Source organism: Lithobates pipiens, unplaced genomic scaffold, assembly GCF_037356315.1.
Source record: "Lithobates pipiens isolate NorthernLeopardFrog02 unplaced genomic scaffold, aLitPip1_a1.2 Scaffold_8, whole genome shotgun sequence".
Taxonomy (NCBI): domain Eukaryota; kingdom Metazoa; phylum Chordata; class Amphibia; order Anura; family Ranidae; genus Lithobates; species Lithobates pipiens.
This window is the reverse complement of record NW_027507903.1, coordinates 39,910,429-39,933,122: the sequence shown is the minus strand read 5'-3', so window position 1 is coordinate 39,933,122 and position 22,694 is coordinate 39,910,429. Positions and strand designations below refer to the sequence as shown.

The 22,694-nt window shown below is 43.4% G+C and overlaps 1 protein-coding gene across 1 annotated transcript in view; it reads left to right on the top strand.

Moving 5' to 3' along the window:
* Positions 1-22,694, top strand: part of HAPLN3 (hyaluronan and proteoglycan link protein 3) — a 90,058-nt gene that overhangs the window by 31,062 nt on the left and 36,302 nt on the right. Inside the window, exon 2 of the mRNA XM_077472351.1 lies at positions 12,803-12,960. Coding sequence (XP_077328477.1) covers positions 12,840-12,960 — 121 coding nt within the window. The 5' untranslated portion in view covers positions 12,803-12,839. The remainder of the gene's footprint in view (positions 1-12,802; positions 12,961-22,694) is intronic.

Here is a 22,694-nt window from a genome sequence, read left to right as displayed (position 1 = left end):
TGTCCTTAAAGCTTCCAGATAAGTCTTAGGAGATTGATATCTTCAGGCTACGTCCCCGCAGCCTAGGTGGCCCTTTCCCTATCAGATGCATCTTCTTCCTCATAGTCTAGGACTCGTTAAACCTTTTAGATGCATCTTGGAAGATTGATGTCATCAAGATACTTCTTCCTCATAGTCTAGGACTCGTTAAACCTTTCTGATGTATCTTGGGAGATTGATGTCATCAAGCTACCTCCTTACAGTCTAGGTAGCCTTTTGCCTTTCAGATGCATCTTGGGAGATTTAAATCATCAAGCTTCTTCCTCACAGCCTAAGCATCTTTTTGAGGATATCATTTTGGAGGTTGATGTCCTCAGACTTCTTCATTGTAGCCTAGGCTTCCTTTTACTTACCAGATGTGTCTTAGGAGATAGATGTCATCAGGCTTCTTCCTCGTAACCTAGACACCCTTCTTTCTTCTAAATGTATCTTGGTAGAATGATAGCACCAGGCTTTCTCCTTGCATGCTAGGCATTCTTCTATGAGGCTACTTCCTTGCAGCTTAGACACCATTTTGCTTTCCAGATGCCTCTTGGGATTTTGATGTTTGTAGGTTATCTCCGCACAGCGTAGGTGTTTTTTTTTTACCTTCCAGATGCATCTTGGAAGGTTGAGATCATCACATTTTCTCCTCCTAATCAATCTAGCATGTCTCCTTAGCTTCTTCATAGAAAACAATATTCATAAAACTCAGTGTACCCTGGCTCCTCCTGGCACCGTTGTTTTCACTACTGAAATGCATTAATAATCCAGCAGAAAGGAGATAGAATAGAAATTAATTTGAATATTGTCGGTTATTAATATTATTGAGTGAAACATCAGAAAGTTATTATCTATATTATGAAAGACTATAAAGACTATTAAAGAGTGTATTATGATGCCTGGATTTTCTGTAGTTTTCTGTAGTTTTTTTCTAGCTTTATAATTCATTAATTTCATTGCTAACTTGAAAAGGGTCCACAGGACATTTGTATGTACAATGCAAACCATCCTTGTTATTCTGGCATGTCACCTGGAACACCTATTTTTATTTCCATTGTTTAGTTACTCTTTTTTTTTTTTTAAGTTTGATGGGTATTATTACAGAACTAAGCGACACATTGGTCTACTTCATATATGTGTATGGTAAAAATTCTGTTTCCTGTAAAAACCTCAATAAAAACATACTGAAAGTGAAAAGGGTGTGGGTATGAGATCAGAGATACACCATCATAATGCAGTCATAATTATTCGTAACTATTGACCAGAGAAGGGGAAGGCGGATGGCATGACTAGGGTAGCCAGATAACTTACTTCCCCAACAATACATGTAAACCTTAACTATTAACCTTAACCACTTCCCGACCGCCGCACGACGATGTACGTCCACAGAATGGCACGGGCAGGCATATGGGCGTACCTGTACGTCCCTGCCTTCCCGCGGGTCGGGGGCCCGATCGGGCCACCGCCCGGTGCCTGCGGCGGTCGGTATTCGTTCGCGAGCGATCCGGGATGAGGGGGCAGCCATTCATTCATGGCCACCCCCTCGCGATCGCTCCCGACGAATAGAAATCCTTCGTGACATCACTTCCTCTCCTGTAATGTAAACACAGGAGAGGAAGTGATGTAATCTCTCCTCCGTGTCGGTATTTTTCGTTCCGACACCGAGGAGAGAGGATCGGTGAGTTGCACCAACACGACACTTCACAGTAGAACATGCCAGGCACACTCACACCCCCCCGATCACCCCCCCAATTACCCCTGCCCCCCAGTCACAGTGACACCAATGTCATTTTTTATTTTTTTTGCATTGGTGTCATTTGTGACTGTAATAACTGTTAGGGCAGTTAGGGTTAGCCCCCTTTAGTTCTAATGTACCCCCCTAACCCCCCCAATAAAGGTTTAACCCCGTGATCACCCCCCGTCGCCAGTGTCACTAAGGCTGGGTTCACATTGCAGCGGTTTATGAGAACGAATGTGATTCGCACCGCACTGCAGTGCAAATCACATCCGATTTCTGTGCGATTCGAGTTCAGCCATACAGATAGTATGGCTGAATTCGCATCGCACCCGCCGCAAATTCGCACGGGACCCTTTTTTTGGCCCGCAGCAGAATCGGATCGCATGGGTGTTCACACCATGCGATCCGAGTTTGCAGATCGCACTGCGATATGCGAACTGATCTGGGGGTGTCATTAACATTTCACTGACACTCCCAGCAGTTCGCATAGGGCAGTGTGAACTGCCGCCGGGAGGCATGCAATGCGGGAACCCGCCGCGGATTCGTGGCGTTCCCGCATCGCTCCAGTGTGAACCCAGCCTAATAAGCGATCATTTTTCTGATCGCTGTATTAGTGTCACAGGTGACGCTAGTTAGGCAGGTAGGTATTTAGGTTCGCCGCAGCTTTTTATAGCGCCAGGGACCCCCATATACTACCGCATAAAGCCCCCTGATTGCCCCCTAGTTAACCCTTTCACCTGTGATCACCATATAACTGTTACAGGTGACGCTGGTTGGTTAGTTATTTTTTTATAGCTTCAGGGCACCCGCCATTTATTACCTAATAAAGGTTTAACCCCCTGATCACCCGGCGGGTGTCATTTGTGACTGTAATAACTGTTAGGGCAGTTAGGGTTAGCCCCCTTTAGTGCTAAGGTACCCCCCTAACCCCCCCAATAAAGGTTTAACCCCGTGATCACCCCCCGTCGCCAGTGTCACTAAGGCTGGGTTCACATTGCAGCGGTTTATGAGAACGGATGTGATTCGCACCGCACTGCAGTGCAAATCACATCCGATCTCTGTGCGATTCGAGTTCAGCCATACAGATAGTATGGCTGAATTCGTGTCGCACCCGCCGCAAACTCGCACGGGACCCTTTTTTTGGTCCGCAGCAGAATCGGATCGCATGGGTGTTCACACCATGTGATCCGAGTTTGCAGATCGCACTGCGATATGCGAACTGATCTGGGGGTGTCATTAACATTTCACTGACACTCCCAGCAGTTCGCATAGGGCAGTGTGAACTGCCGCCGGGAGGCATGTGATGCGGGAACCCGCCGCGGATTCGTGGCGTTCCCGCATCGCTCCAGTGTGAACCCAGCCTAATAAGCGATCGTTTTTCTGATCGCTGTATTAGTGTCACAGGTGACGCTAGTTAGGCAGGTAGGTATTTAGGTTCGCCGCAGCTTTTTATAGCGCCAGGGACCCCCATATACTACCGCATAAAGCCCCCTGATTGCCCCCTAGTTAACCCTTTCACCAGTGATCACCATATAACTGTTACAGGTGACGCTGGTTGGTTAGTTATTTTTTTATAGTTTCAGGGCACCCGCCATTTATTACCTAGTCTCACTAGTGTACCCCTAAATTTAGGGGTGTCTACTTTCCAAAATGGGGTCATTTGGGGGGGGGGTTTGTGCCATCTTGGCATTTTATGGCCTTCAAAACTGTAACGCCCTTAGAAAGCCTGAAGGCGGTGCTTGGTTTTCGGGGCCCCGTACGCGGGTAGGCTCCCAAAAAGTCCCACATATGTGGTATCCCCGTACTCAGGAGAAGCAGCAGAATTTATTTTGGGGTGTCATTTCACATATGCCCATGGCATGCGTGAGCAATATATCATTTAGTGACAACTTTGTGAAAAAAAAAAAAAGTTTGTAATTTTCCCGCAACTTGTGGCAAAATATAAAATATTCCATGGACTCAACATGCCTCTCAGCAAATAGCTTGGGGTGTCTACTTTCTAAAATGGGGTCATTTGTGGGGGTTTTGTGCCATCTTGGCATTTTATGGCCTTCAAAACTGTAATAGGTAGTGAGGAGTGAAGTCAAATATTTACGCCCTTAGAAAGCCTGAAGGCGGTGCTTGGTTTTCGGGGCCCCGTACGCGGCTAGGCTCCCAAAAAGTCCCACATATGTGGTATCCCCGTACTCAGGAGAAGCAGCAGAATTTCTTTTGGGGTGTCATTTCACATATGCCCATAGCATGTGTGAGCAATATATCATTTAGTGACAACTTTGTGTAAAAAAAAAAAACAATATTTTTTTTTGTCATTATTCAATCGCTTGAGGCAAAAAAATAAAATATTCAATGGGCTCAACATGCCACTTATCAATTTCCTTAGGGGGTCTACTTTCCAAAATGGGGTCATTTGGGGGGGTTTTGTACTGCCCTGCCATTTTAGCACCTCAAGAAATGAGATAGGCAGTCGTAAACTAAAAGCTGCGTAAATTCCAGAAAACGTACCTTAGTTTGTAGATGTGACAACTTTTGCGCAAACCAATAAATATACAATTATTGACTTTTTTTTTACCAAAGACATGTGGCTGAATACATTTTGGCCTAAATGTATGACTAAAATTGAGTTTATTGGATTTTTCTAATAACAAAAAGTAGAAAATATCATTTGTTTTCAAAATTTTCGGTCTTTTTACGTTTATATCGCAAAAAATAAAAATCGCAGAGGCAATCAAATACCATCAAAAGAAAGCTCTATTTGTGGGAAGAAAAGGACGCAAATTTTGTTTGGGTACAACATTGCATGACCGCGCAATTACCAGTTAAAGCAGCGCAGTGCCAAATTGTAAAAAGACCTCTGGTCATTTACCAGCAAAATGGTCCGGTCTGAAAGTGGTTAAAATAAATACTCGGACACCTGCTTGGATAAAAAATGGCCTCAACAGCCTTTATTTAAATAACAATAAAAAACTAAACTATATTTTAAATATTTTAATAATACAAAAACTTGTAACAACTTCCAGTTACCCAAAAGACCCTAAGTGCTTTTTTGGCTGGTCCCTGACGACCCCTTATTATTTTGAGCCTGTGATCCCCTCTTTGTCAGCATCTGTCCCCAGCCGCCAAACTTGCCTCGAGGACTCACTAACTGACCACAGACCCCCCAAACATGTTAGCCATTAATCTGGACTGACACCAGCCCAAACACAATGACTCCATCTCTGGCATGGGTCCCAACCTTTTTCAAATGACCCATGCATTTCTACATATATTTTCATATATATATATAGCAGTCGCCAAGGACCCAACGCCACACCCCGTAACGACAACACTACTAACCAAACCACTATCTATTATTAGGGAGGGCGGGCGGGAACGTCTCTCCTCGCTTGCTGACCCCCAACTGCTGACTTGCCCCACCCTGGCACATGGAAGAAGGAACCACACTCCTCCCCCCCTTGTGACCATCCACCAATGGGGTAAGTACGCCTGCATCCTAAAAACCAGCCCCACGCTGCTTTTTCTTAGCCCAGTCATTCCCTTGCACTCTGTCATGTATGTCCTGCGCTTCCTTTTTAATACAGCTCCGTACATGTCTTAAAATGCCCCGTGATGCATCTGGAAGGTTGGGACCTCCCTAGCGCGTTGTGACCTGTAACTGCATTCAATATATTTCTCTTTATAATCTGTGTTTTTATAACAATTTTTTGCATTATGGAATTGTTAATTGTTTTTCTTTAGACTCCTGTCCTGCTACCTTGTCATGCGCATGTAATTAAATGGTTTTGATTAGTAATCTAAATCACCCTGATTTGTTTGAAGTCATCTGAGGTTTTTCTTCTTTGTTTTGTCATCAGGGAAATTTGTTAGCAACTTAATCAGATTATTCTTACAGAGAATGGGGGTTTAAAATATCGCTGTTGTAAAGTATTTGTAAAGGGGAACTCTACACAACTCCACTTACTGGAATTTATAAAGGGAGGATATTTTTGACCTACCCATCCAGTCTTGAAATTTACACAGTACTGTCTGACAGCAAAGCCAAGTTGGTAACCTTTCCTGCTGCAGTTAATACATGCAGCTTGTTCACCTCTTTGCCCAGCTTTTGATTGGACAATGAAGCAGCAGCAAGTGATGAGCTCACCCATCTGCTCACTGTGCTGTCACCAAGCAGCACACCTGATTGGCTATTTGTGCTGCCCCAGTCTCACAGTCTGGGTGCTAGTGTACAGGGAATTTCTAGAGACTCATAACAAGTCAATTGCAACTACGTACACTAGTTGTATTTAAAATAAATCGAATGAGTTATTAAAGATTATGTAAACCTGACATTCCATATTCCTGATATGTACCTGTTGTTCGGGAAGGGTCAGAAGGAGTTAACAGGGTTAGAAGGAAGTAATTGTATTTCACCACCTGGATATTATAAACCAGAAAATTGGTTGAAGCATTATAAAGGATGCTTCCCCCTTCTCATATGCCAAAGATATGAGCAGTCTCAACACCTTTCATCCCACATCTAGTATACCCTGGGTCCTTCTACCCAGAAGGCTCTTTACAGTCTCACGGTCTGCGCAAATGGTATCTCTGCATCCATCTGCTGCATAGGCAAAAAATGGATTCCCCCATCCATACAAGCCTAAAAACCCTTCTCTTCAGAGAAGCCTACCCTACCCACACTACAACTGTACTTTAATTTTCTCCATCTGATCATCCCCCACAGTTATTACCTTTCGTTCTACTTGACCCTCCCTTCTAGATTGTAAACTCTAATGAGCAGGACCCTCTGATCCCTCCTGTATTGACTTGTATTGTAACTGTACTGTCTGCCCCCATGTTGTAAACGCTGTGCAAACTGTTGGTGCTATATAAATCCTGTATAATAATAATAATAATACAGGAATCTTTTTCAAAATTGCACTATGCTGAGTTGCACTGATGTGAACAGACACCATTAGTAACAATGTGTTTTCCATTGTCATGTGATTCTGTGATTCTTTCCATTGTCGTGTGATTCTGTGATTCTTTCCATTGTCGTGTGATTCTGTGATTCTTTCCATTGTCGTGTGATTCTGTGATTCTTTCCATTGTCGTGTGATAATGCGCGACTCAAGACACATCTGAAATCGCACTAGTGTGAGCGCAGCCATATGCTGGTTGCTGCTGTCTACATTGGCCAGAAAGGTTCCATTCCTTGACTGAATTGGCACCAAAACTACAATGTTGGATTTATTTTTTGTTTGGCTGGGATTGTAGAAGTCTTTGTTGTACATTCATCAGACAGTCATTCTAAGGCCGCGTACACACGCGCGGACTGTTCGCCCAACCTTGTCCGCTGAACAGTGTTTGGGCGGACAGTCCGCTCGTGTGTGGGGCTTCAGCGGACAGTTTCAGCGGACAGTTGGCCGAACAAGGTCTTACGGAAATTCCGAAAAACTGTCCGCTGAAACAAGGTTTCAGCGGACTGTTCGCTCGTGTGTAGGCTTGTTCGGCCAACTAAGTCTCGCGCATGCTCAGAAAGGATTTCCACGTCGGAAGGTTGCATTGCAGTGTATAGGACGTCGTATTTTTCGTCCCGTCGTACGTGCCGTTCACGTCATCGCGCACGGTTTCAGCAAACTGTTCGTCCGTCGTGTGTGGCCATGTCCGTCCATGCTAAGTTTGAGCGGACTGTTCGCTCAAACTGTTGGACGGACAAAGTTGGGCCAACAGTCCGCGCGTGTGTACGCGGCCTTAGACGTGAATAAATAGACCAGGTGTTCTCAGTAAAGTAGATGGGGCTGGCTGAATTATTTTAATTGTTACAAAGTAATACGTTTTACAAGAGTCTGGAGAGATTAATAGACTGCCAAGATTAGTAGCCAGCAAGATCCTTTGCTTTCATTTTTGGGGAGCCCTTTAATTATCCAATCTGTACGGAAGGTAGATAAATACATAGCCACTGGGCTTGTTCTTTTGTATAATAGCTAGACCAACGTGAAATAGGAATCCGTTCTGAAGATAAAGATCAGTTCACAAAGAGAAGTCTGTGAACATTCATTTCCTAAAGAAATCTAACAGATTTCTGTTCTGTTCTGCAATTGATATTTGATATAAAAGAGCTTATATAGCATTGCTGGTCAAAGGAAAAAAATAATATTTCCAAGCAATTACATTGTCCACCGCTTACCTGTGTCTTTCTGTGCAGCCAATTGTCAGTTTTGTAAATCTCCGTCATTTTAACCCCATTTAACCATACGGCCAACTCTGATCTTACATGTAAAAAATGTTTATTTTTTTTTGCTAGAGAATTACTTAGAACCCCATATATATATATATCTATCTATATCTATCTATATCTATATGTCTATCTGTCTATCTGTCTATATATATATATATATATATATATATATATATATATATATATATATATATATATGTATATATATCTATATCTATATCTATATATATAGATATATATATAGAGAGAGAGAGAGAGAGATTTTACCAGGGGTCCTATAGAATAAAATGGTGGATGTTGCAATTTTTTATGTCACACAGTATTTGTGCAGCGGTAATTTTATGTCACACAGTATTTTTCAAACACAATTTTTTTTTAGAAAAAATACATTTTGATAAATTTTATGGCATACAAACACAAATATAATACCTATTTTTTTTGTAAAATATAAATTATGTTACGTCAAATATATAGATGCCCAATATGAAATGCTTTTTGCTTTTTTTTATTATTGTTATTATTATTTATTATATACAAAACTTTTTTTATTTTTTACACTTTTTTGGGGGGATTAATGTTATTGCTATCAAAAGGGATGAACAACATCCCTTGTGACAGCATGGGCCATGACAGGTCCTCTTTATGGATAGATCTGGGGCCTTTTAGACCCCAAATCTCTCCTCTGTCCTCCAATGCAGCCAATCAGACACAGATTGGTCAAAAAGGGAGGTTGGGGGGGGGGGGGGGGGGTGCCACCCACAGAAGTGATCGTGTGTACTTGGATCACTTCTGCTGGAAAGAGAGTCACTAGCTGAAAATTTGGATACCGGGATGGTACCTGCAGGTACAAGTATCATCCCGATATAACCCCTGCAACCCAAGGACATACATGGATGTCCTCCCAGTGGCAATTGGTTAAAGCTGAATTTCATGTTTGGCAATTTTTTGTTACATTGGGCCAGCTTGGACTGACATGTAGTAACACGTATATCTGTTGTATCCCTATGTAAGCTGGAAATCATTGTAGTAAGACACTGCTACTCCAGTGATTTCTAGTTCCCCCTTCTGTGTTGAGGGGCTGCCCTGCTGCATTATGAACACAGAAGGTCGCTTGCTCGGCACAGGTGCCATTCAGGGAACACTTTGTATTTTTTCAATGAATGCAAAGTGTTCTCTGATTGGACGAGGTGGAGAGGCAGAGGGATGATGTCACTTTGCTTTCACTGAGAAAATCAAAGTTGTTCTTTGAATGGCATGCAAGTGACCAACCTCATGTAATTAGTGTTCATGGCTCAGCACAGGACCTGGAAACTAGCATCAATAAATGTAAGTGGTGCCTACTACAGTGATTTCCACCTGCCACGCTGATTTGATATGTATGGACCATGCATACAGTGCTTACAAAAATAAAAGTAAAAATAAAAATAAAATAAAAGTACAAATAGCCATACCTGGAATTCAGTTTGAATGTACTTGATGTTAGACCATCTCTACACCTTGAAAACAATTCCTAACAGATTCCAGTCGCAGCCAGTGAGCCAATGAGGAGAAAGAGGGGGCGGGGGTGAGCCACAGCTCTGTGTCTGAATGGACACACAGAGCAGCAGCTCCAGAGTGCGCCTGCTTGGGTGCCGCCATTGCAAGCTGTTTTCTGTGGGGGCACTTGACAGGAGGGAGGGGCCAGGAGCACCGGCGGAGGCCGTGAGAAGAGGAGGACCGGGGCTGCTCTGTGCAAAACCACTACACAGGGCAGGTAAGTATAACATGTTTGTTTGTTTTTAAATTTTGCTTTTACTATCGCTTTGAGGTCTTGATCAAGATGTTATTTAACCACTTGCCGACCATCCCCCATGTACATGTACTGCGCTTCCACGGCTCCCACAGGCAGAATCACGTACAGGTACGTGATTCTGCATTTCTGGGTCTGCGGCATGCACACAATGCAGGAGCCAACTCGATTGTCCGCTGGGACCCGCCAATTGTTCCAGAACAGAGGCAGAACTGCGGTCTGCCTATGTGAACAAGGCAGATCGCCATTCTGGGACAATGGAAGACAGAGATCCTGTGTTTCTGCTAAGCAGGAACACAGATCTCTGTCTTCCCACAGTTAAAGCACCTCCCGAACACAGTCAGGAAGCACTCCCTAGGAACACGTGTAACCCTTTGATCGCCCCTGATGTTAACCCATTCCCTGCCAGTGTCATTAGTCCATAATAGTGCTTTTTTTTTGTTGCACAGATCACTGTATTGGTGTCACTGTTCCACAAAAAGAGTCACTTAGTGTCAGATTTGTCCGCCACAATGTCGCAGTCCTGCTAAAAATCGCTGATCGCCACCATTACTAGTAAAACAATTAAAAAAATAGTTTGTAGACGCTATAACTTTTGCGCAAACAAATCAATATACGATTATTGGGATTTTTTTTTTTTTTACCAAAAACGTAGCAGAATACATATTGGCCTAAACTGATAATGACATTTGATTAAAAAAAATGTATTGGGTTTTTATAGCAGAAAGTAAAAAATATTATTTTTTTTTCCAATATCGTCTGTCTTTTTTTGTTTATAGCGCAAAAAATAAAAACCGCAGAGGTGATCAAATACTACCAAAAGAAAGCTCTATTTGTGGAAAAAAAAGGACATACATTTTATTTGGGTACAGCGCCGCACGACCGCATAATTGTCAGTTAAAGTAACAAAGTGACGTATCACAAAAAATGGGGCCTGGTCATGAAGGGGGTTAAACCTTCCAGAGCTGAAGTGGTTAAAACACAAAAACGCGTAACGTTTTAAACTAAATTTGTTGAGCAATAAACCATTTATGGGGGTAAAAAAAGTCTTCCTACCATTTCTTGTGTCGCTGCTTCAAGGAAGTTGTATTTCAGGAAGCCGTCCACTGAAAGACATTTCCCACCCGCTTGAGACGTGTAAAACAGTCCAGGGATCCCGCAATCCACATCTTCATCGTAAAACGCGTTAAGACACTAAAGTTACTTCACAAGAACTTTGAGCTTTAATCCAGGCAGTGTCTCCTGACCTCGAGTTCTGAAGAACATGTGAAGAGCAGTTCTGAAACTTATCTGACTTTTTGGCTAACATAAGATCAGTGTGAAAACCATGCAACTGCAAACATATAGGGATTTCCAAGGAGTTAAAGTAATACTAAATACACACTGTTTAATTTACATTATCTCTTCTATTTCTGTATATAGATGATGACACTGTAATTATTTAAAAAAAAAAAAACATCTAAGTACCTTTTTCCTAATCAATATCCAGCTGTCACACGATGACCCCACTCTCTCCCAGCCTGTCTGCAGGGAAACATATATAGGAGGAGCTTCCATTCTTCTGCTGCTAATCACATGTTAAAATAAAAAAAAACAACCTTTGGGATACAGAGTAATATTAAATAATATCAATAAACTGTTTTGAGTCATACAAATCTATATTTGAAATCAAATCTTTATTATTTTTTGGCAATAACACGGTGGGGGCAGATTTCTGCGTCACACTCCTCCAGCCTGTGTCTTAGAATAACAGGGAGGAGAAACCTCCATCAATCAAGATGAAATATACCACCCCCTTAGTTGACACCAACGATGGGGCACTATTCCTCTCACTGACAACAACGATGAGGCAATATTCCTCCCACTGACACCAACAATAGGGCACTAGTCTTCCCACTGACACCAATGATGGGGCACTATTCTTCCCACTGATACCAATGATGGGGCACTGCTCCTCTTACTGACGATGAGTCACTATCCCTCTCATCAACACCAATGATATGACACAATTTCACCCACTGATACCAAAGATGGGGCAATATTGCTCAGTGACACTGATACGGCACACTCTTCCCACTGACACCAATGATGGGGCACTATTTCTTCCACTGATACCAATGATGGGGCACTACCCCCCGACACCAATGATGGGGCACTATTCTTCTTACTGACACCAATGAGGGGGCACTATTCTACCCACTGACACCAATGATGGGGCACTATTCTACCCACTGACACCAATGATGGTGCACTATTCTACCCACTGATACCAATGATGGAGCACTATTCCTCTTACTGACACCAATGATAATGCCCTATTCCTCCCCCTGACACCAAGGATGAGACACTATTCCTGCAACTGACACAAAAGACACGAACGATGGGGCATTAGTTCTCAATCTGACACCAACAATGGGATACTATTCCTCCCACTGACACCATCGATGGTCACTATTTTTTTAATACCAGAAATAGGGTATTGTTCACTCCCACTGACATCAGGATATTTTCATCTCCCACTGACCACAGCCCGGCCCCTCTAAAGTCTGAAGGACAGTAAACTAGAAAATTTGGAGGCCCCTGTTCTAGAGCTAAAATCCCCTTTATGTCTCTGTCCGGCTCACTATTAGCACCAAGAACTTGGAAGATCTCCCAAGCTCTTAGCATTAAATGATATGATAAGATAAACATCTGTTCGGCACTAATGAGCAAACGTCACCACCAAGTAATGACCGGGATATGAACTGAACATCATAGCTGGAACAAGTTTTATGTGTTTTTCAGTGAAGTTGCACCCTGACTTCATAGGGTACAAACAATATTTTATTACTATAAAATCTATAATGAAAATGATGTAAGACATGGCTGATTGCATGATCAATAGATTGCATGATCAATAGATTGCATGATCAATAGTTTGGAAAGGGCAAAGGAACGTTTAGGATAATAGCAGTCCACGAATCAGTACAATAATCTAGGAAGGACAGATACAAGTATTATTAATGAAATTAAACCCTCATTGTTTTTTCCTTTTTTTCAGATTCATTGGTATTGGAGTGTGACCCTACTGGCATACAATGCATACCGAAATCAGTGTTTTGCTCTTGCTCTTCGCCATGTGTCAATGCCTTCCTTTCCACAATGGATTCTACTATGATCACATCCTGAATAACGGCTCTAACAATGGAAATGGAGAAGGTAGGCAAGATCTCTTTTCCCATAGTCCATAGTCCACCTTAGGAGTAAGTAAGAGTAAGCCCTTGTACACACGGTTGGAGATTCCGACAACCAAATCCGTCTGAAGTAATTCCGACGGATTAATTCCGGAAGAGGTCCGGAAGTGATGTTTCTTACACACGGTTGGACTAAGTTGTTGGAAAATCCGATTGTACATAACGTGGTGACGTTATTTCGTTACAACGGGACTACGTTCAGGCCAGTAGCCAATAGCTTTGGTCTAGGAATTTGATCTGAGCATGCGTGGCACTTTGTCCGTAGGAGTAGGCTACACATGATCGGAGTATGTCCGATAGGAGCATTCTGTCGGAAAATTTTACCGACAAGTTGGAAAACTTGGTCCGTCGGATATTCAGACGGAAACAGTCCGATGTAGACCACACACAGTCGGAATATCCGACAAAACGGTCCGATAGGAAACATTCCGTCGGAATCTCCGACCGTGTGTACAAGGGCTAAGAGTGCCTACATTCCTACATACAGTGGGGCAATGTAGAACAAACATTGCCATCCCCCAAGAGGAAATCAGGTCACAGAGGCTAAAAAAAGAAAAAGGAATTTGGAGATTTGGAGGAAGCAATATAGTTGACTTTTTTGAGTTAAGAATACATAAAACCAGTTTAGTGAAACATTAACCTGGCCATACACTGTTCAAATTTTGGTTCGTTGTTCATGAACTGACTGAAATTCACTTATTGGGTGGCTTTCTGTGGCCCCCTCCTACTCAACTTCCTTTGATTGACAATTCCAAGGAGCCAGTCAGAAAATGATTAGTTGAACACAGTGGCAGCCCATCCATTAGGGGCGCAGGGGCGTGGCCCCCTAATCCATGCACCTGACCCCTAATCTACATGCTGGGCACCGTACACATGGGTTCCAATGGGTTTTATTTTTAAGCACATGATAAGAGCCTGAGGCTCTAATTGTCTTAAAAAAGGGTGGGCTTGGGGCGCAGAGCACTGCGCCCTGAGCCCACCCAGTTGTGTGACAATAGCGTATTTAATATTTGCTATTGTCTACCTGATTCTCCAATCAGGAAGTGGCTGCAGATCCTGAGATCCGATTGGCCAAGGAGTCTCAGGACCCACTTCCTGTTTGGCCGGGAGGAGAAGGAACAGCCCCCGGAGCGAGGTCTCCATGGACGGCTCACCCACAGCCACATGCAGCACTCCGGCACGATCTATTGGGAGATCATGTTATCCCGGGTGGACTGGTCATCTGCCTCCTAAGATAAGGAGGCCCTCTGCCTTCTCGTCTGTCCATCACTTGTCGGGGGGGGGGGGTGTGGTTGGTGACCCCTGGCTTCATATCCCTCTCCCACTGGGGGGTGGTGTGTGTGTGTGTGTGGGGGGGGGGGGTGATGTTGGTTTGCTGCCCCCCCATAATTGAGCACCAGCAGTCCCTGGTTGAACATGCAATCAGATGCAACACTGTTATAGTGGCAACAACTGTCAATTCAACAGCCCAGCAAGGGCAGTATAGCATGGATGAAGCAATATATTCTTCTCACTTTTGAGAAGAGAAAGTGATTGAGGACACAGTCTTCAATCTCTATCTCTGCAGCCTCAGCTTGCACAGAATGAATGAACGGGAAAAGCTCTGTACAGTCTCCCTGGTTATTTGCAAACTAAAGCATATTCAACACAGCTTCTTACAGTGAGTAAGCGGTACCAATCACATTCATAAAAGGGTTGATAAATGACATATTTACCAGCCCTTTCCCCTGCTCTCTATCCTGAAATGATCCCCCACAGCAGCCAGTGGAAGGGAGAGGATGGCAAACCGGCAGCTCTACAGGGGGAGAGGAGCACACAGTGGGGTACACAGGGGGGCCCAGGCAGCAGAAGAATGGAGAACATGGACAGAAGGGGTGACGGGGGTGGCAGTTACTAGTACCGATCCCTTGTAGTTCACCCATGCAGCAGCTGAAAACAGCAGGAGGGAGAGGAGGAAGCTGGATTTCAGCTGCTGCAGGGAGAAACTACAGGGTAACCACCCCAACCTATAACTAGCCTTTACAGTAAGGTGCACATTGAAGGGCTTTGCACATTACAAATGGCAGAAAATTTCCCAGCACACTTACCAGCTAGTCTGCAACCGAATCGAATTGGCCTAGTCTAACAGTTTTAGTTAAAACAGAGGTTTTAACTGCACACATTCGCAAATATATATGAAAGTCGCAGTGCCTCACCAAGGCTCCTCTGCATACTGCGGTCCCAAGTCTATAGTTTGCAGAGTCTCCAAGTTGGAACACATATAGCAGTAGATAAATTAATGGCACATTTGCCTGGGGGAACCCACTCTTCCTTAAAGGCGCAGGGACACATTGGTATCCAATGTTTCCCATGTCAAAGTCAGCCGACCAGCTGTACAGATAAGTGGCAACCGCCCCATGTGCACCTTAGGCTCCATGCACACTAGGAGCAGAAAAAATCTCAAAGTTTTTAGCTTAAAAACATGCCATAAAAGACACAAATTGAAAGCATACTGTACAAAATTTTGGCGAGTCTATGAGAGTTTAAGAGCATTTAGTTTATAGGCGTTTTTTCACTACATGCCCCTCTGCAAAAGCCACGAAATGATGTTCAGTGACAACACACCTTTTTTTATTTTTTTTACTAAAAACACGTTGAAACTTGACTTCCAGAAGAGATAAGAGGAGTTTAGGAGAGACTGACATTTTTACATCTCTTAAACTTCTCCCGAAAACGCGATAGAGACATTTTTTTTCCTGCCTCTGAACGTCCCTGACAGAAAACGCCTATAGTAGTCATAGTGTGCAAAGACACATAGAACACAATAGAAGTGCTTCTAGAGGTAGGAGAAAAAAAACGTCAAACGCCTGTAGAATCAACGTTTTTTAAGACCCAGTGTGCATGAAGCCTTACTGTAAAGGTTGGTTATGGATTGGGTTCGTTGCCACCTACCTGCACAGATTTTTGATTGATTTTTATGTGGTGACACATTGGATACCTTCAGCTGCCATTGTGCTCCTGCTGGGTGTCCAATGTGCCCCTGCGCCTTTAAGGAGGAATAGGCTCCCTCCAGGAAAACCTGCCCTTTATTTTTCTAATGATATATATATATATATATATATATATATATATATATGCTCCAACTTGGAGACTGAAAACTATCGAGACAGAACGGCAGTATGCAAGGGAGCCTTGGTCAGGCACTGTGGATTTCACATACAGTGGTGTGAAAAAGTGTTTGCCCCCTTCCTCATTTCCTGTTCCTTTGCATGTTTGTCACACTTAAGTGTTTCGGAACATCAAACCAATTTAAACAATAGTCAAGGTTAACACAAGTAAACACAAAATGCAATTTGTAAATGAAGGTGTTTATTATTAAAGGTGAAAAAAAATCCAAACCATCATGGCCCTGTGTGAAAAAGTTATTGCCCCCCTTGTTAAAACATACTATAACTGTGGTTGTCCACACCTGAGTTAAATTCCTCTAGCCACACCCAGGCCTGATTATTGCCACACCTGTTCACAATAAAGGCATCACTTAAATAGGAGCTGCTTGACACAGTAAGGTCCACCAGAAGATCCTTAAAAGCTACACATCATGCCGAGACCCAAAGAAATTCAGGAACAATTGAGAAAGAAAGTAATTGAGATCTATCAGTCTGGAAAGGGTTATAAAGCCATTTCCAAAGCTTTGGGAATCCAGCGAACCACAGTGAGAGCCATTATCCACAAATGGCGAAGACATGGAACAGTGGTGAACCTTCCCAGGAGTGGCCGGCCGCCCAAAATTACCCCAAGAGCGCAGCGACGACTCATCCAAGAGGTCACAAAAGACCCCACAACAACGTCCAAGGAACTGCAGGCCTCACTTGCCTCAGTTAAGGTCAGCGTTCATGCCTCCACCATCAGGAAAAGACTGGGCAAAAATGGCCTGCATGGCAGAGTTCCAAGGAGAAAACCACTGCTGAGCAAAAAGAACATCAAAGCTCGTCTCAATTTCTCCACAACACATCTTGATGATCCCCAAGTATTTTGGGACAACATTCTGTGGACCGATGAGACAAAAGTGGAACTCTTTGGAAGGTGTGTGTCCAAGTATATCTGGCGTAGAAGGAACACTGCATTTCATAAAAAGAACATTATACCAACAGTAAAATATGGTGGTGGTAGTGTGATGGTCTGGGGCTGTTTTGCTGCTTCAGGACCTGGAAGACTTGCCGTGATAAAAGGAACTATGAATTCTGCTGTCTACCAAGAGATCCTGAAGGAGAATGTCCGACCATCTGTTTGTGTACTCAAGCTGAAACGAACTTGGGTTCTGCAGCAGGACAATAATCCTAAACACACCAGCAAGTCCACCACCGAATGGCTGAAGAAAAACAAAATGAAGACTTTGGAGTGGCCTAGCCAAAGTCCTGACCTGAATCCTATTGAGATGTTGTGGTATGACCTTAAAAAGGCCGTTCATGCTCGAAAACCCTCTAATGTAACTGAATTAGGACAATTCTGCAAAGATGAGTGGGCCAAAATTCCTCCAGGACGCTGTAAAAGCCTCATTGCACGTTATCGCAAACACTTGGTTGCAGTTGTTGCTGCTAAGGGTGGCCCAACCAGTTATTAGGTTTAGGGGGCAATCACTTTTTCACACAGGGCCATGATGGTTTGGATTTTTTTCACCTTTAATAATAAACACCTTCATTTACAAATTGCATTTTGTGTTTACTTGTGTTTTCCTTGACTATTGTTTAAATTGGTTTGATGTTCCGAAACACTTAAGTGTGATAAACGAACAGGAAAGGAACAGGAAATGAGGAAGGGGGCAAACACTTTTTCACACCACTGTATATTTGCAAGTGTGCAACTAAAGCCTCTGTTGTTAACGCAAACTGTAATGCCCCGTACACATGATCGGATTTTCCGACAACAAATGTTGGATGTGAGCTTGTTAGCGGTAAGTCCGACCGTGTATATGCACCATCGAACATTTGTTGTCGGACTTTCCGCCAACAAATGTTGACTAGCTAGGTTCTCAAATTTTCTGCCAACAAATTTTTGTTGTTGGACTTTCCGATCGTGTGTACACAAGTCCGTCGCACAAAAGTCCATGCATGTTCGGAATCAAGTACGAGCCGGAAGCGCTCGGTCTTGTAAAACTAGCGTTCATAATGGAGATATCACGTACGTCTTGTACATCACTATGTTTGTAATTGTTGGCCAACATTTGTGTGACCGTGTGTATGCAAGACAAGTTGGAGCCAACAATCTTCAAACAAAAATCCAAGTTTTTTTGTCAGAAAGTCCACTTGTGTGTATGGGGAATTGGACTGAGCCAATTCAATTTGGTTGCAGACTAGCTGGTAAGTGTGCTGGTAAATGTTCTGTTTGTAAAGTAGGGAAGTCCAGGGGATGCCAACCCCCTGTCCAAGTTCCCTTTCCTTCTGCTTGTCAGCTGCCTGGGCCCCATTCAGTGGGACTGATGGCACCTCCTTATCAATGGCCCTAAATCTAATTCTTTATTACATAGGAAAATTATAATATGAAATCTACATTTACACAGCTGTATATCTGTTAGTAGAATCAGAAGCCCTGAGACCATATTTGTATTATTTATACACATTTTGTATTTCTGTAGTGTACAGGCTAAAGGCACTGTAGCAATTTTTTTATCAAATTCAATAATAATTCAATAAATTCATTCATTTTTTTAAATTAATTTAATTACCTTTTTATTTGATTTTGGATACAGTAGGGAAGGGGTTGAGCTGTCAGATTTTACTGCTGTCGGGATGTTAGAGGGATTTCCCCTCAATTTCTGTTCCAGAGACAACCATTTACCAGACAAAAAGCAACAGGGAAACAGGAATAAAAAGTTTATAGAGGTTCTACCATTCCTACACTTAAAGCTGAACCCCGAGTGTGATCTTATTACATACTGTAATCACAGTGGTCCAGCTTGGCACCATGTAAGTATGCCTTATACCATTGGGACCGCTGATGAAGGTGACAATCAGAGTAGCAGTTGGTGCTACTACATTGATCGTTGTGATCCTCCAGCAGCTGTGAGTGCCCCCTTGTGGTCAATGAGCAGAAGGAAAGCTGCTTGTTGTGCATTTCTGACATTAACAGAATATTGTTTTTAATGAATACAAGATGAGGTAGAGTCATAGGTGTGCACCCCAAAGCTCAAACCCATATGTGTGTGTTCATGTGTATATATTCTGACAGTGTCCATAGAGCAGTGGGCAGTGTCAGTAGAGCAGTGGATTGCGTCTGTATTTTTTATTATTATTATTATTATTATTTTTCTTTTAACAGTTTTAATTTTTTATAATATTTTTAGGAGCTTTCTTAGGGGGGCTTTGGTGAAATACAAGGGGTCTAAACATGGGGAATCTGCGTCACATAGGGTGATTAGGGTGTGCCTAGGCACACCCGGCACACCCTGTGCACACGCCTATGGGTAGAGTTGAGGGGTAGTGATGTCACAATCTCTAACTTGTCCAATCAGAGACTGCCTTAAAATAGCTGTACTGTGAAGGACCAGGAAGATCGCAGCTACCAGTGTAGCAGCACTGACTACTACAGTGATTGTCAGTTAGTGGTCCATCAAGTATCAGATATACTTACTTACATTATGCCAAGCTGGACCAATATAATTATGCAATTAGGATCGTTCCTGGAGTTCAGCTTTAACTTAAAATATACCTTTTTACTTCTGTTTCGTTGCTATTGGAGAGTTTCCTTCACTTCTTGTCTAGGGGAAAGTTATCCCTCGGGCAGTGAATAAGGGGAAATCTCTCTAATGGAGTCCTGGACAGTAAAACAGTAAAACCTGACAGGGGTTCTAATTCTTCTATACAAAATTAGAAAAACAAAATTGAATATAGATACATTTACAGAACTTCTAGTTAGTTTCTGTAAAACCTTATCAAGAATTTATACTTCAAAACTGACACGTATATTTATTTAGTTTTTTGTAAGTTTCTACTCGGCTATGAATCCAGCGATCTAGGGAATGTAGCTGTCATTAGTATGCCATATTTACACACTCCATATACTGTATTTATGGCCTCATGAAACAATAACAGTTATATATTAGCACCACCTAGTGTTCAAGTTGGAGAAGACAGGCAGTAGCATAAGATTACAAAGTTCGGGAGAAAGAATATATTCTGCTCTTACAAAATCTTAGTTATTTTATAGGTGTGTGTGTGTGTGTGTGTGTGTGTGTGTGTGTGTATATATATATATATATATATATATATATATTATATATATGTATATGTATATGTGTGTGTGTATATATATAAATATAATAAACTCACAAAAGTGAGTACACCCCTCTCATTTATGTAAATATTCCCTTGCAGTGAGGTTGCTCCTGCACTATATATATTGTAGACATGTCACTGGAGAAGTGATCGAGGGGGTGTACATCTCACCTAGGTTGCTACACAGTGTGAGATGGTAAATCCAGGATGGATCAGTTTCTCAGCAGCGATATGCTGCTGAGTTGTTATTTAATTTTGCCGGGCCTGGGTTTATATGGAATGGCAGGTAGGTTTGGTAGAGGGACCTGTCATTCCACATCCCCCGATCCAGTTCTGGGTTTGGGATCAGGTGAGCTTTGATCCTAATTAGCCTGGGAAGCTAAAGGCTCTGCAGGGTCTGCAGGTGATTGCTCTCAGCCAGGGAAACGAACAGTCTGTGTGTTTGAGGAAGCTGCAAGCACAGCCACTGCTGGAGCTAAAACTCACCCTGCGATATCCAGGTGAAAGACGCTGTGTTTGTAAGTGTCAGATAGGTGAGCAGAACCTGTTAGTAAGCGCCCAGCTGGGCTAGGACTTTTATTTTTGTTGTACTTAGAAAGCACGGTGTTGCTGTATATTTTGTTTGCTGGACTGTTTGTACCACGAATAAACGCCAAGATCTGCTTTATAAATTCCAAGTCTGCTGTGAACTGTGTCCAAACACACCCTACCCCGGGAAGATCCCTTACAATTGGTGGAGAATGCGGGCAACACGGTTGCTAGGGGCAACGGTGTGGACAGACTTGGCTACAGCTGCTGATGTCCTGGGTGAAAGCTGCAACTACACTCCAAGAACAGTCCAGCAACATGGAGGAGATGCTGAAGCAGTTTATGCAAGTGAGTTTGCAACAACAGCAGGCTCAGACAGAGGCCAATAGACGACATGAACAGTCCATGGCTGCACAACAACAACTTATCGAGCACCTGATAGCAATTCGAGAGGCGCCTGTGGTTGCTAATCCACCCACAGTGATGGGAGCCGCTCCAGAGATTTTTTTTGGGAGAAGGACTGTGCAGAAAGCGCTGCAAAAGATGACTGCTGAGGACGATGTTGAGGCCTTTCTAACAGTATTTGAGCGCGTGGCTGAGCGAGAGAAGTTACCAGCCGCTGAGTGGGCAGAGGTAATTGCGCCCTATTTAACAGGTGAACCCCAAAAGGCCTACTATGACCTCAGTGAGCAAGAGGTTAAGGACTATACTCGGCTAAAAGAGGAGATACTTGCCCGACTAGGAGTTACTACTGCAGTCCGTGCCCGGAGGGTACGCAACTGGAGCTACAGTCTGGACAAATCAGCGAGGTCCCAGATGTATGACCTAATCCATTTGGCAAGAAAGTGGTTGGAGCCAGACACTTCTACTCCTGCACAAATCCTAGAGAAGGTCGTGATGGATCGCTACCTCCGAGCGCTTCCTACTGACCTGCAACGCTGGGTGGGACAAGGTGATCCTAAGAATGCAAACGAACTTGTCAACCTTGTGGAGAGGTTCCAGGCGACTGAGGACTACCTCCGTGATGTTCCTGCAGCATCTTCACCTCCCCGGAGCGCCAGATCTGTGCCGTCAGCTGGTAAGAGACTTCCATCTATTGGGGGAGTGTGGAGGGGTGCTGATGGAGGGAAAAGGGCTCAAGTGGTGTCTCAGGGACAAAAGACTGGTGATGGTCCCGGGTGGCTAAGGGGCTCTGAAAAGGACTCCTTGCCAAAGAGACCAGGCCCTATCCAGTGTTGGAGATGCCATGAGGCGGGACACGTGTCGGCCCATTGCCCTCTTACCTCTGAACCCATGGAATGTGACGCTAGCCGGCGTCAGTCGCTATTTGCGGAACCATCTTGTGCTGCAGTTCCTGGACTAGAGACTGAACCGCAAATCTGCAACATCACAATCAATGACTTTCCTGTTAAAGCGTTAATGGACTCAGGAAGCCTTGTAACCTTGGTGCATGCTAGCCTGGTGACTGGGGACTTAGAGTCTAAAAAGCATATGAGTGTTGTGTGCATACATGGTGATACAAAAATGTACCCTATAGTGCTGGCTAAAGTCGGGACTGAACAAGGCACAGTACAATATGAAGTGGGTGTGGTTAAAAACCTCATGCATAATGTAATATTGGGGCGCGATTTTCCTTTATTCTGGGCTCTCTGGGAAAAAAGAAAAATCCCCAAAAGGAGTGAGGATACCTCTAAGGTGGTTGCCTTGTCCACTGTGAATGATAAAAGTGTACAGGATGAAAATGATTGTTTTCCTTTGCAGGTCCTGGCTGGGGAGGAGGAGGCTCCTCCCACTGAGCAAAATATACTAGACTTAGAGGTGTCTAGCGATAATTTTGGGGCTGCACAATTACAGGACCCCACTCTCAAAAATGCGAGAGAGCAGGTTGCTGTTATGAATGGGGTACCTCAGGAACCAGATG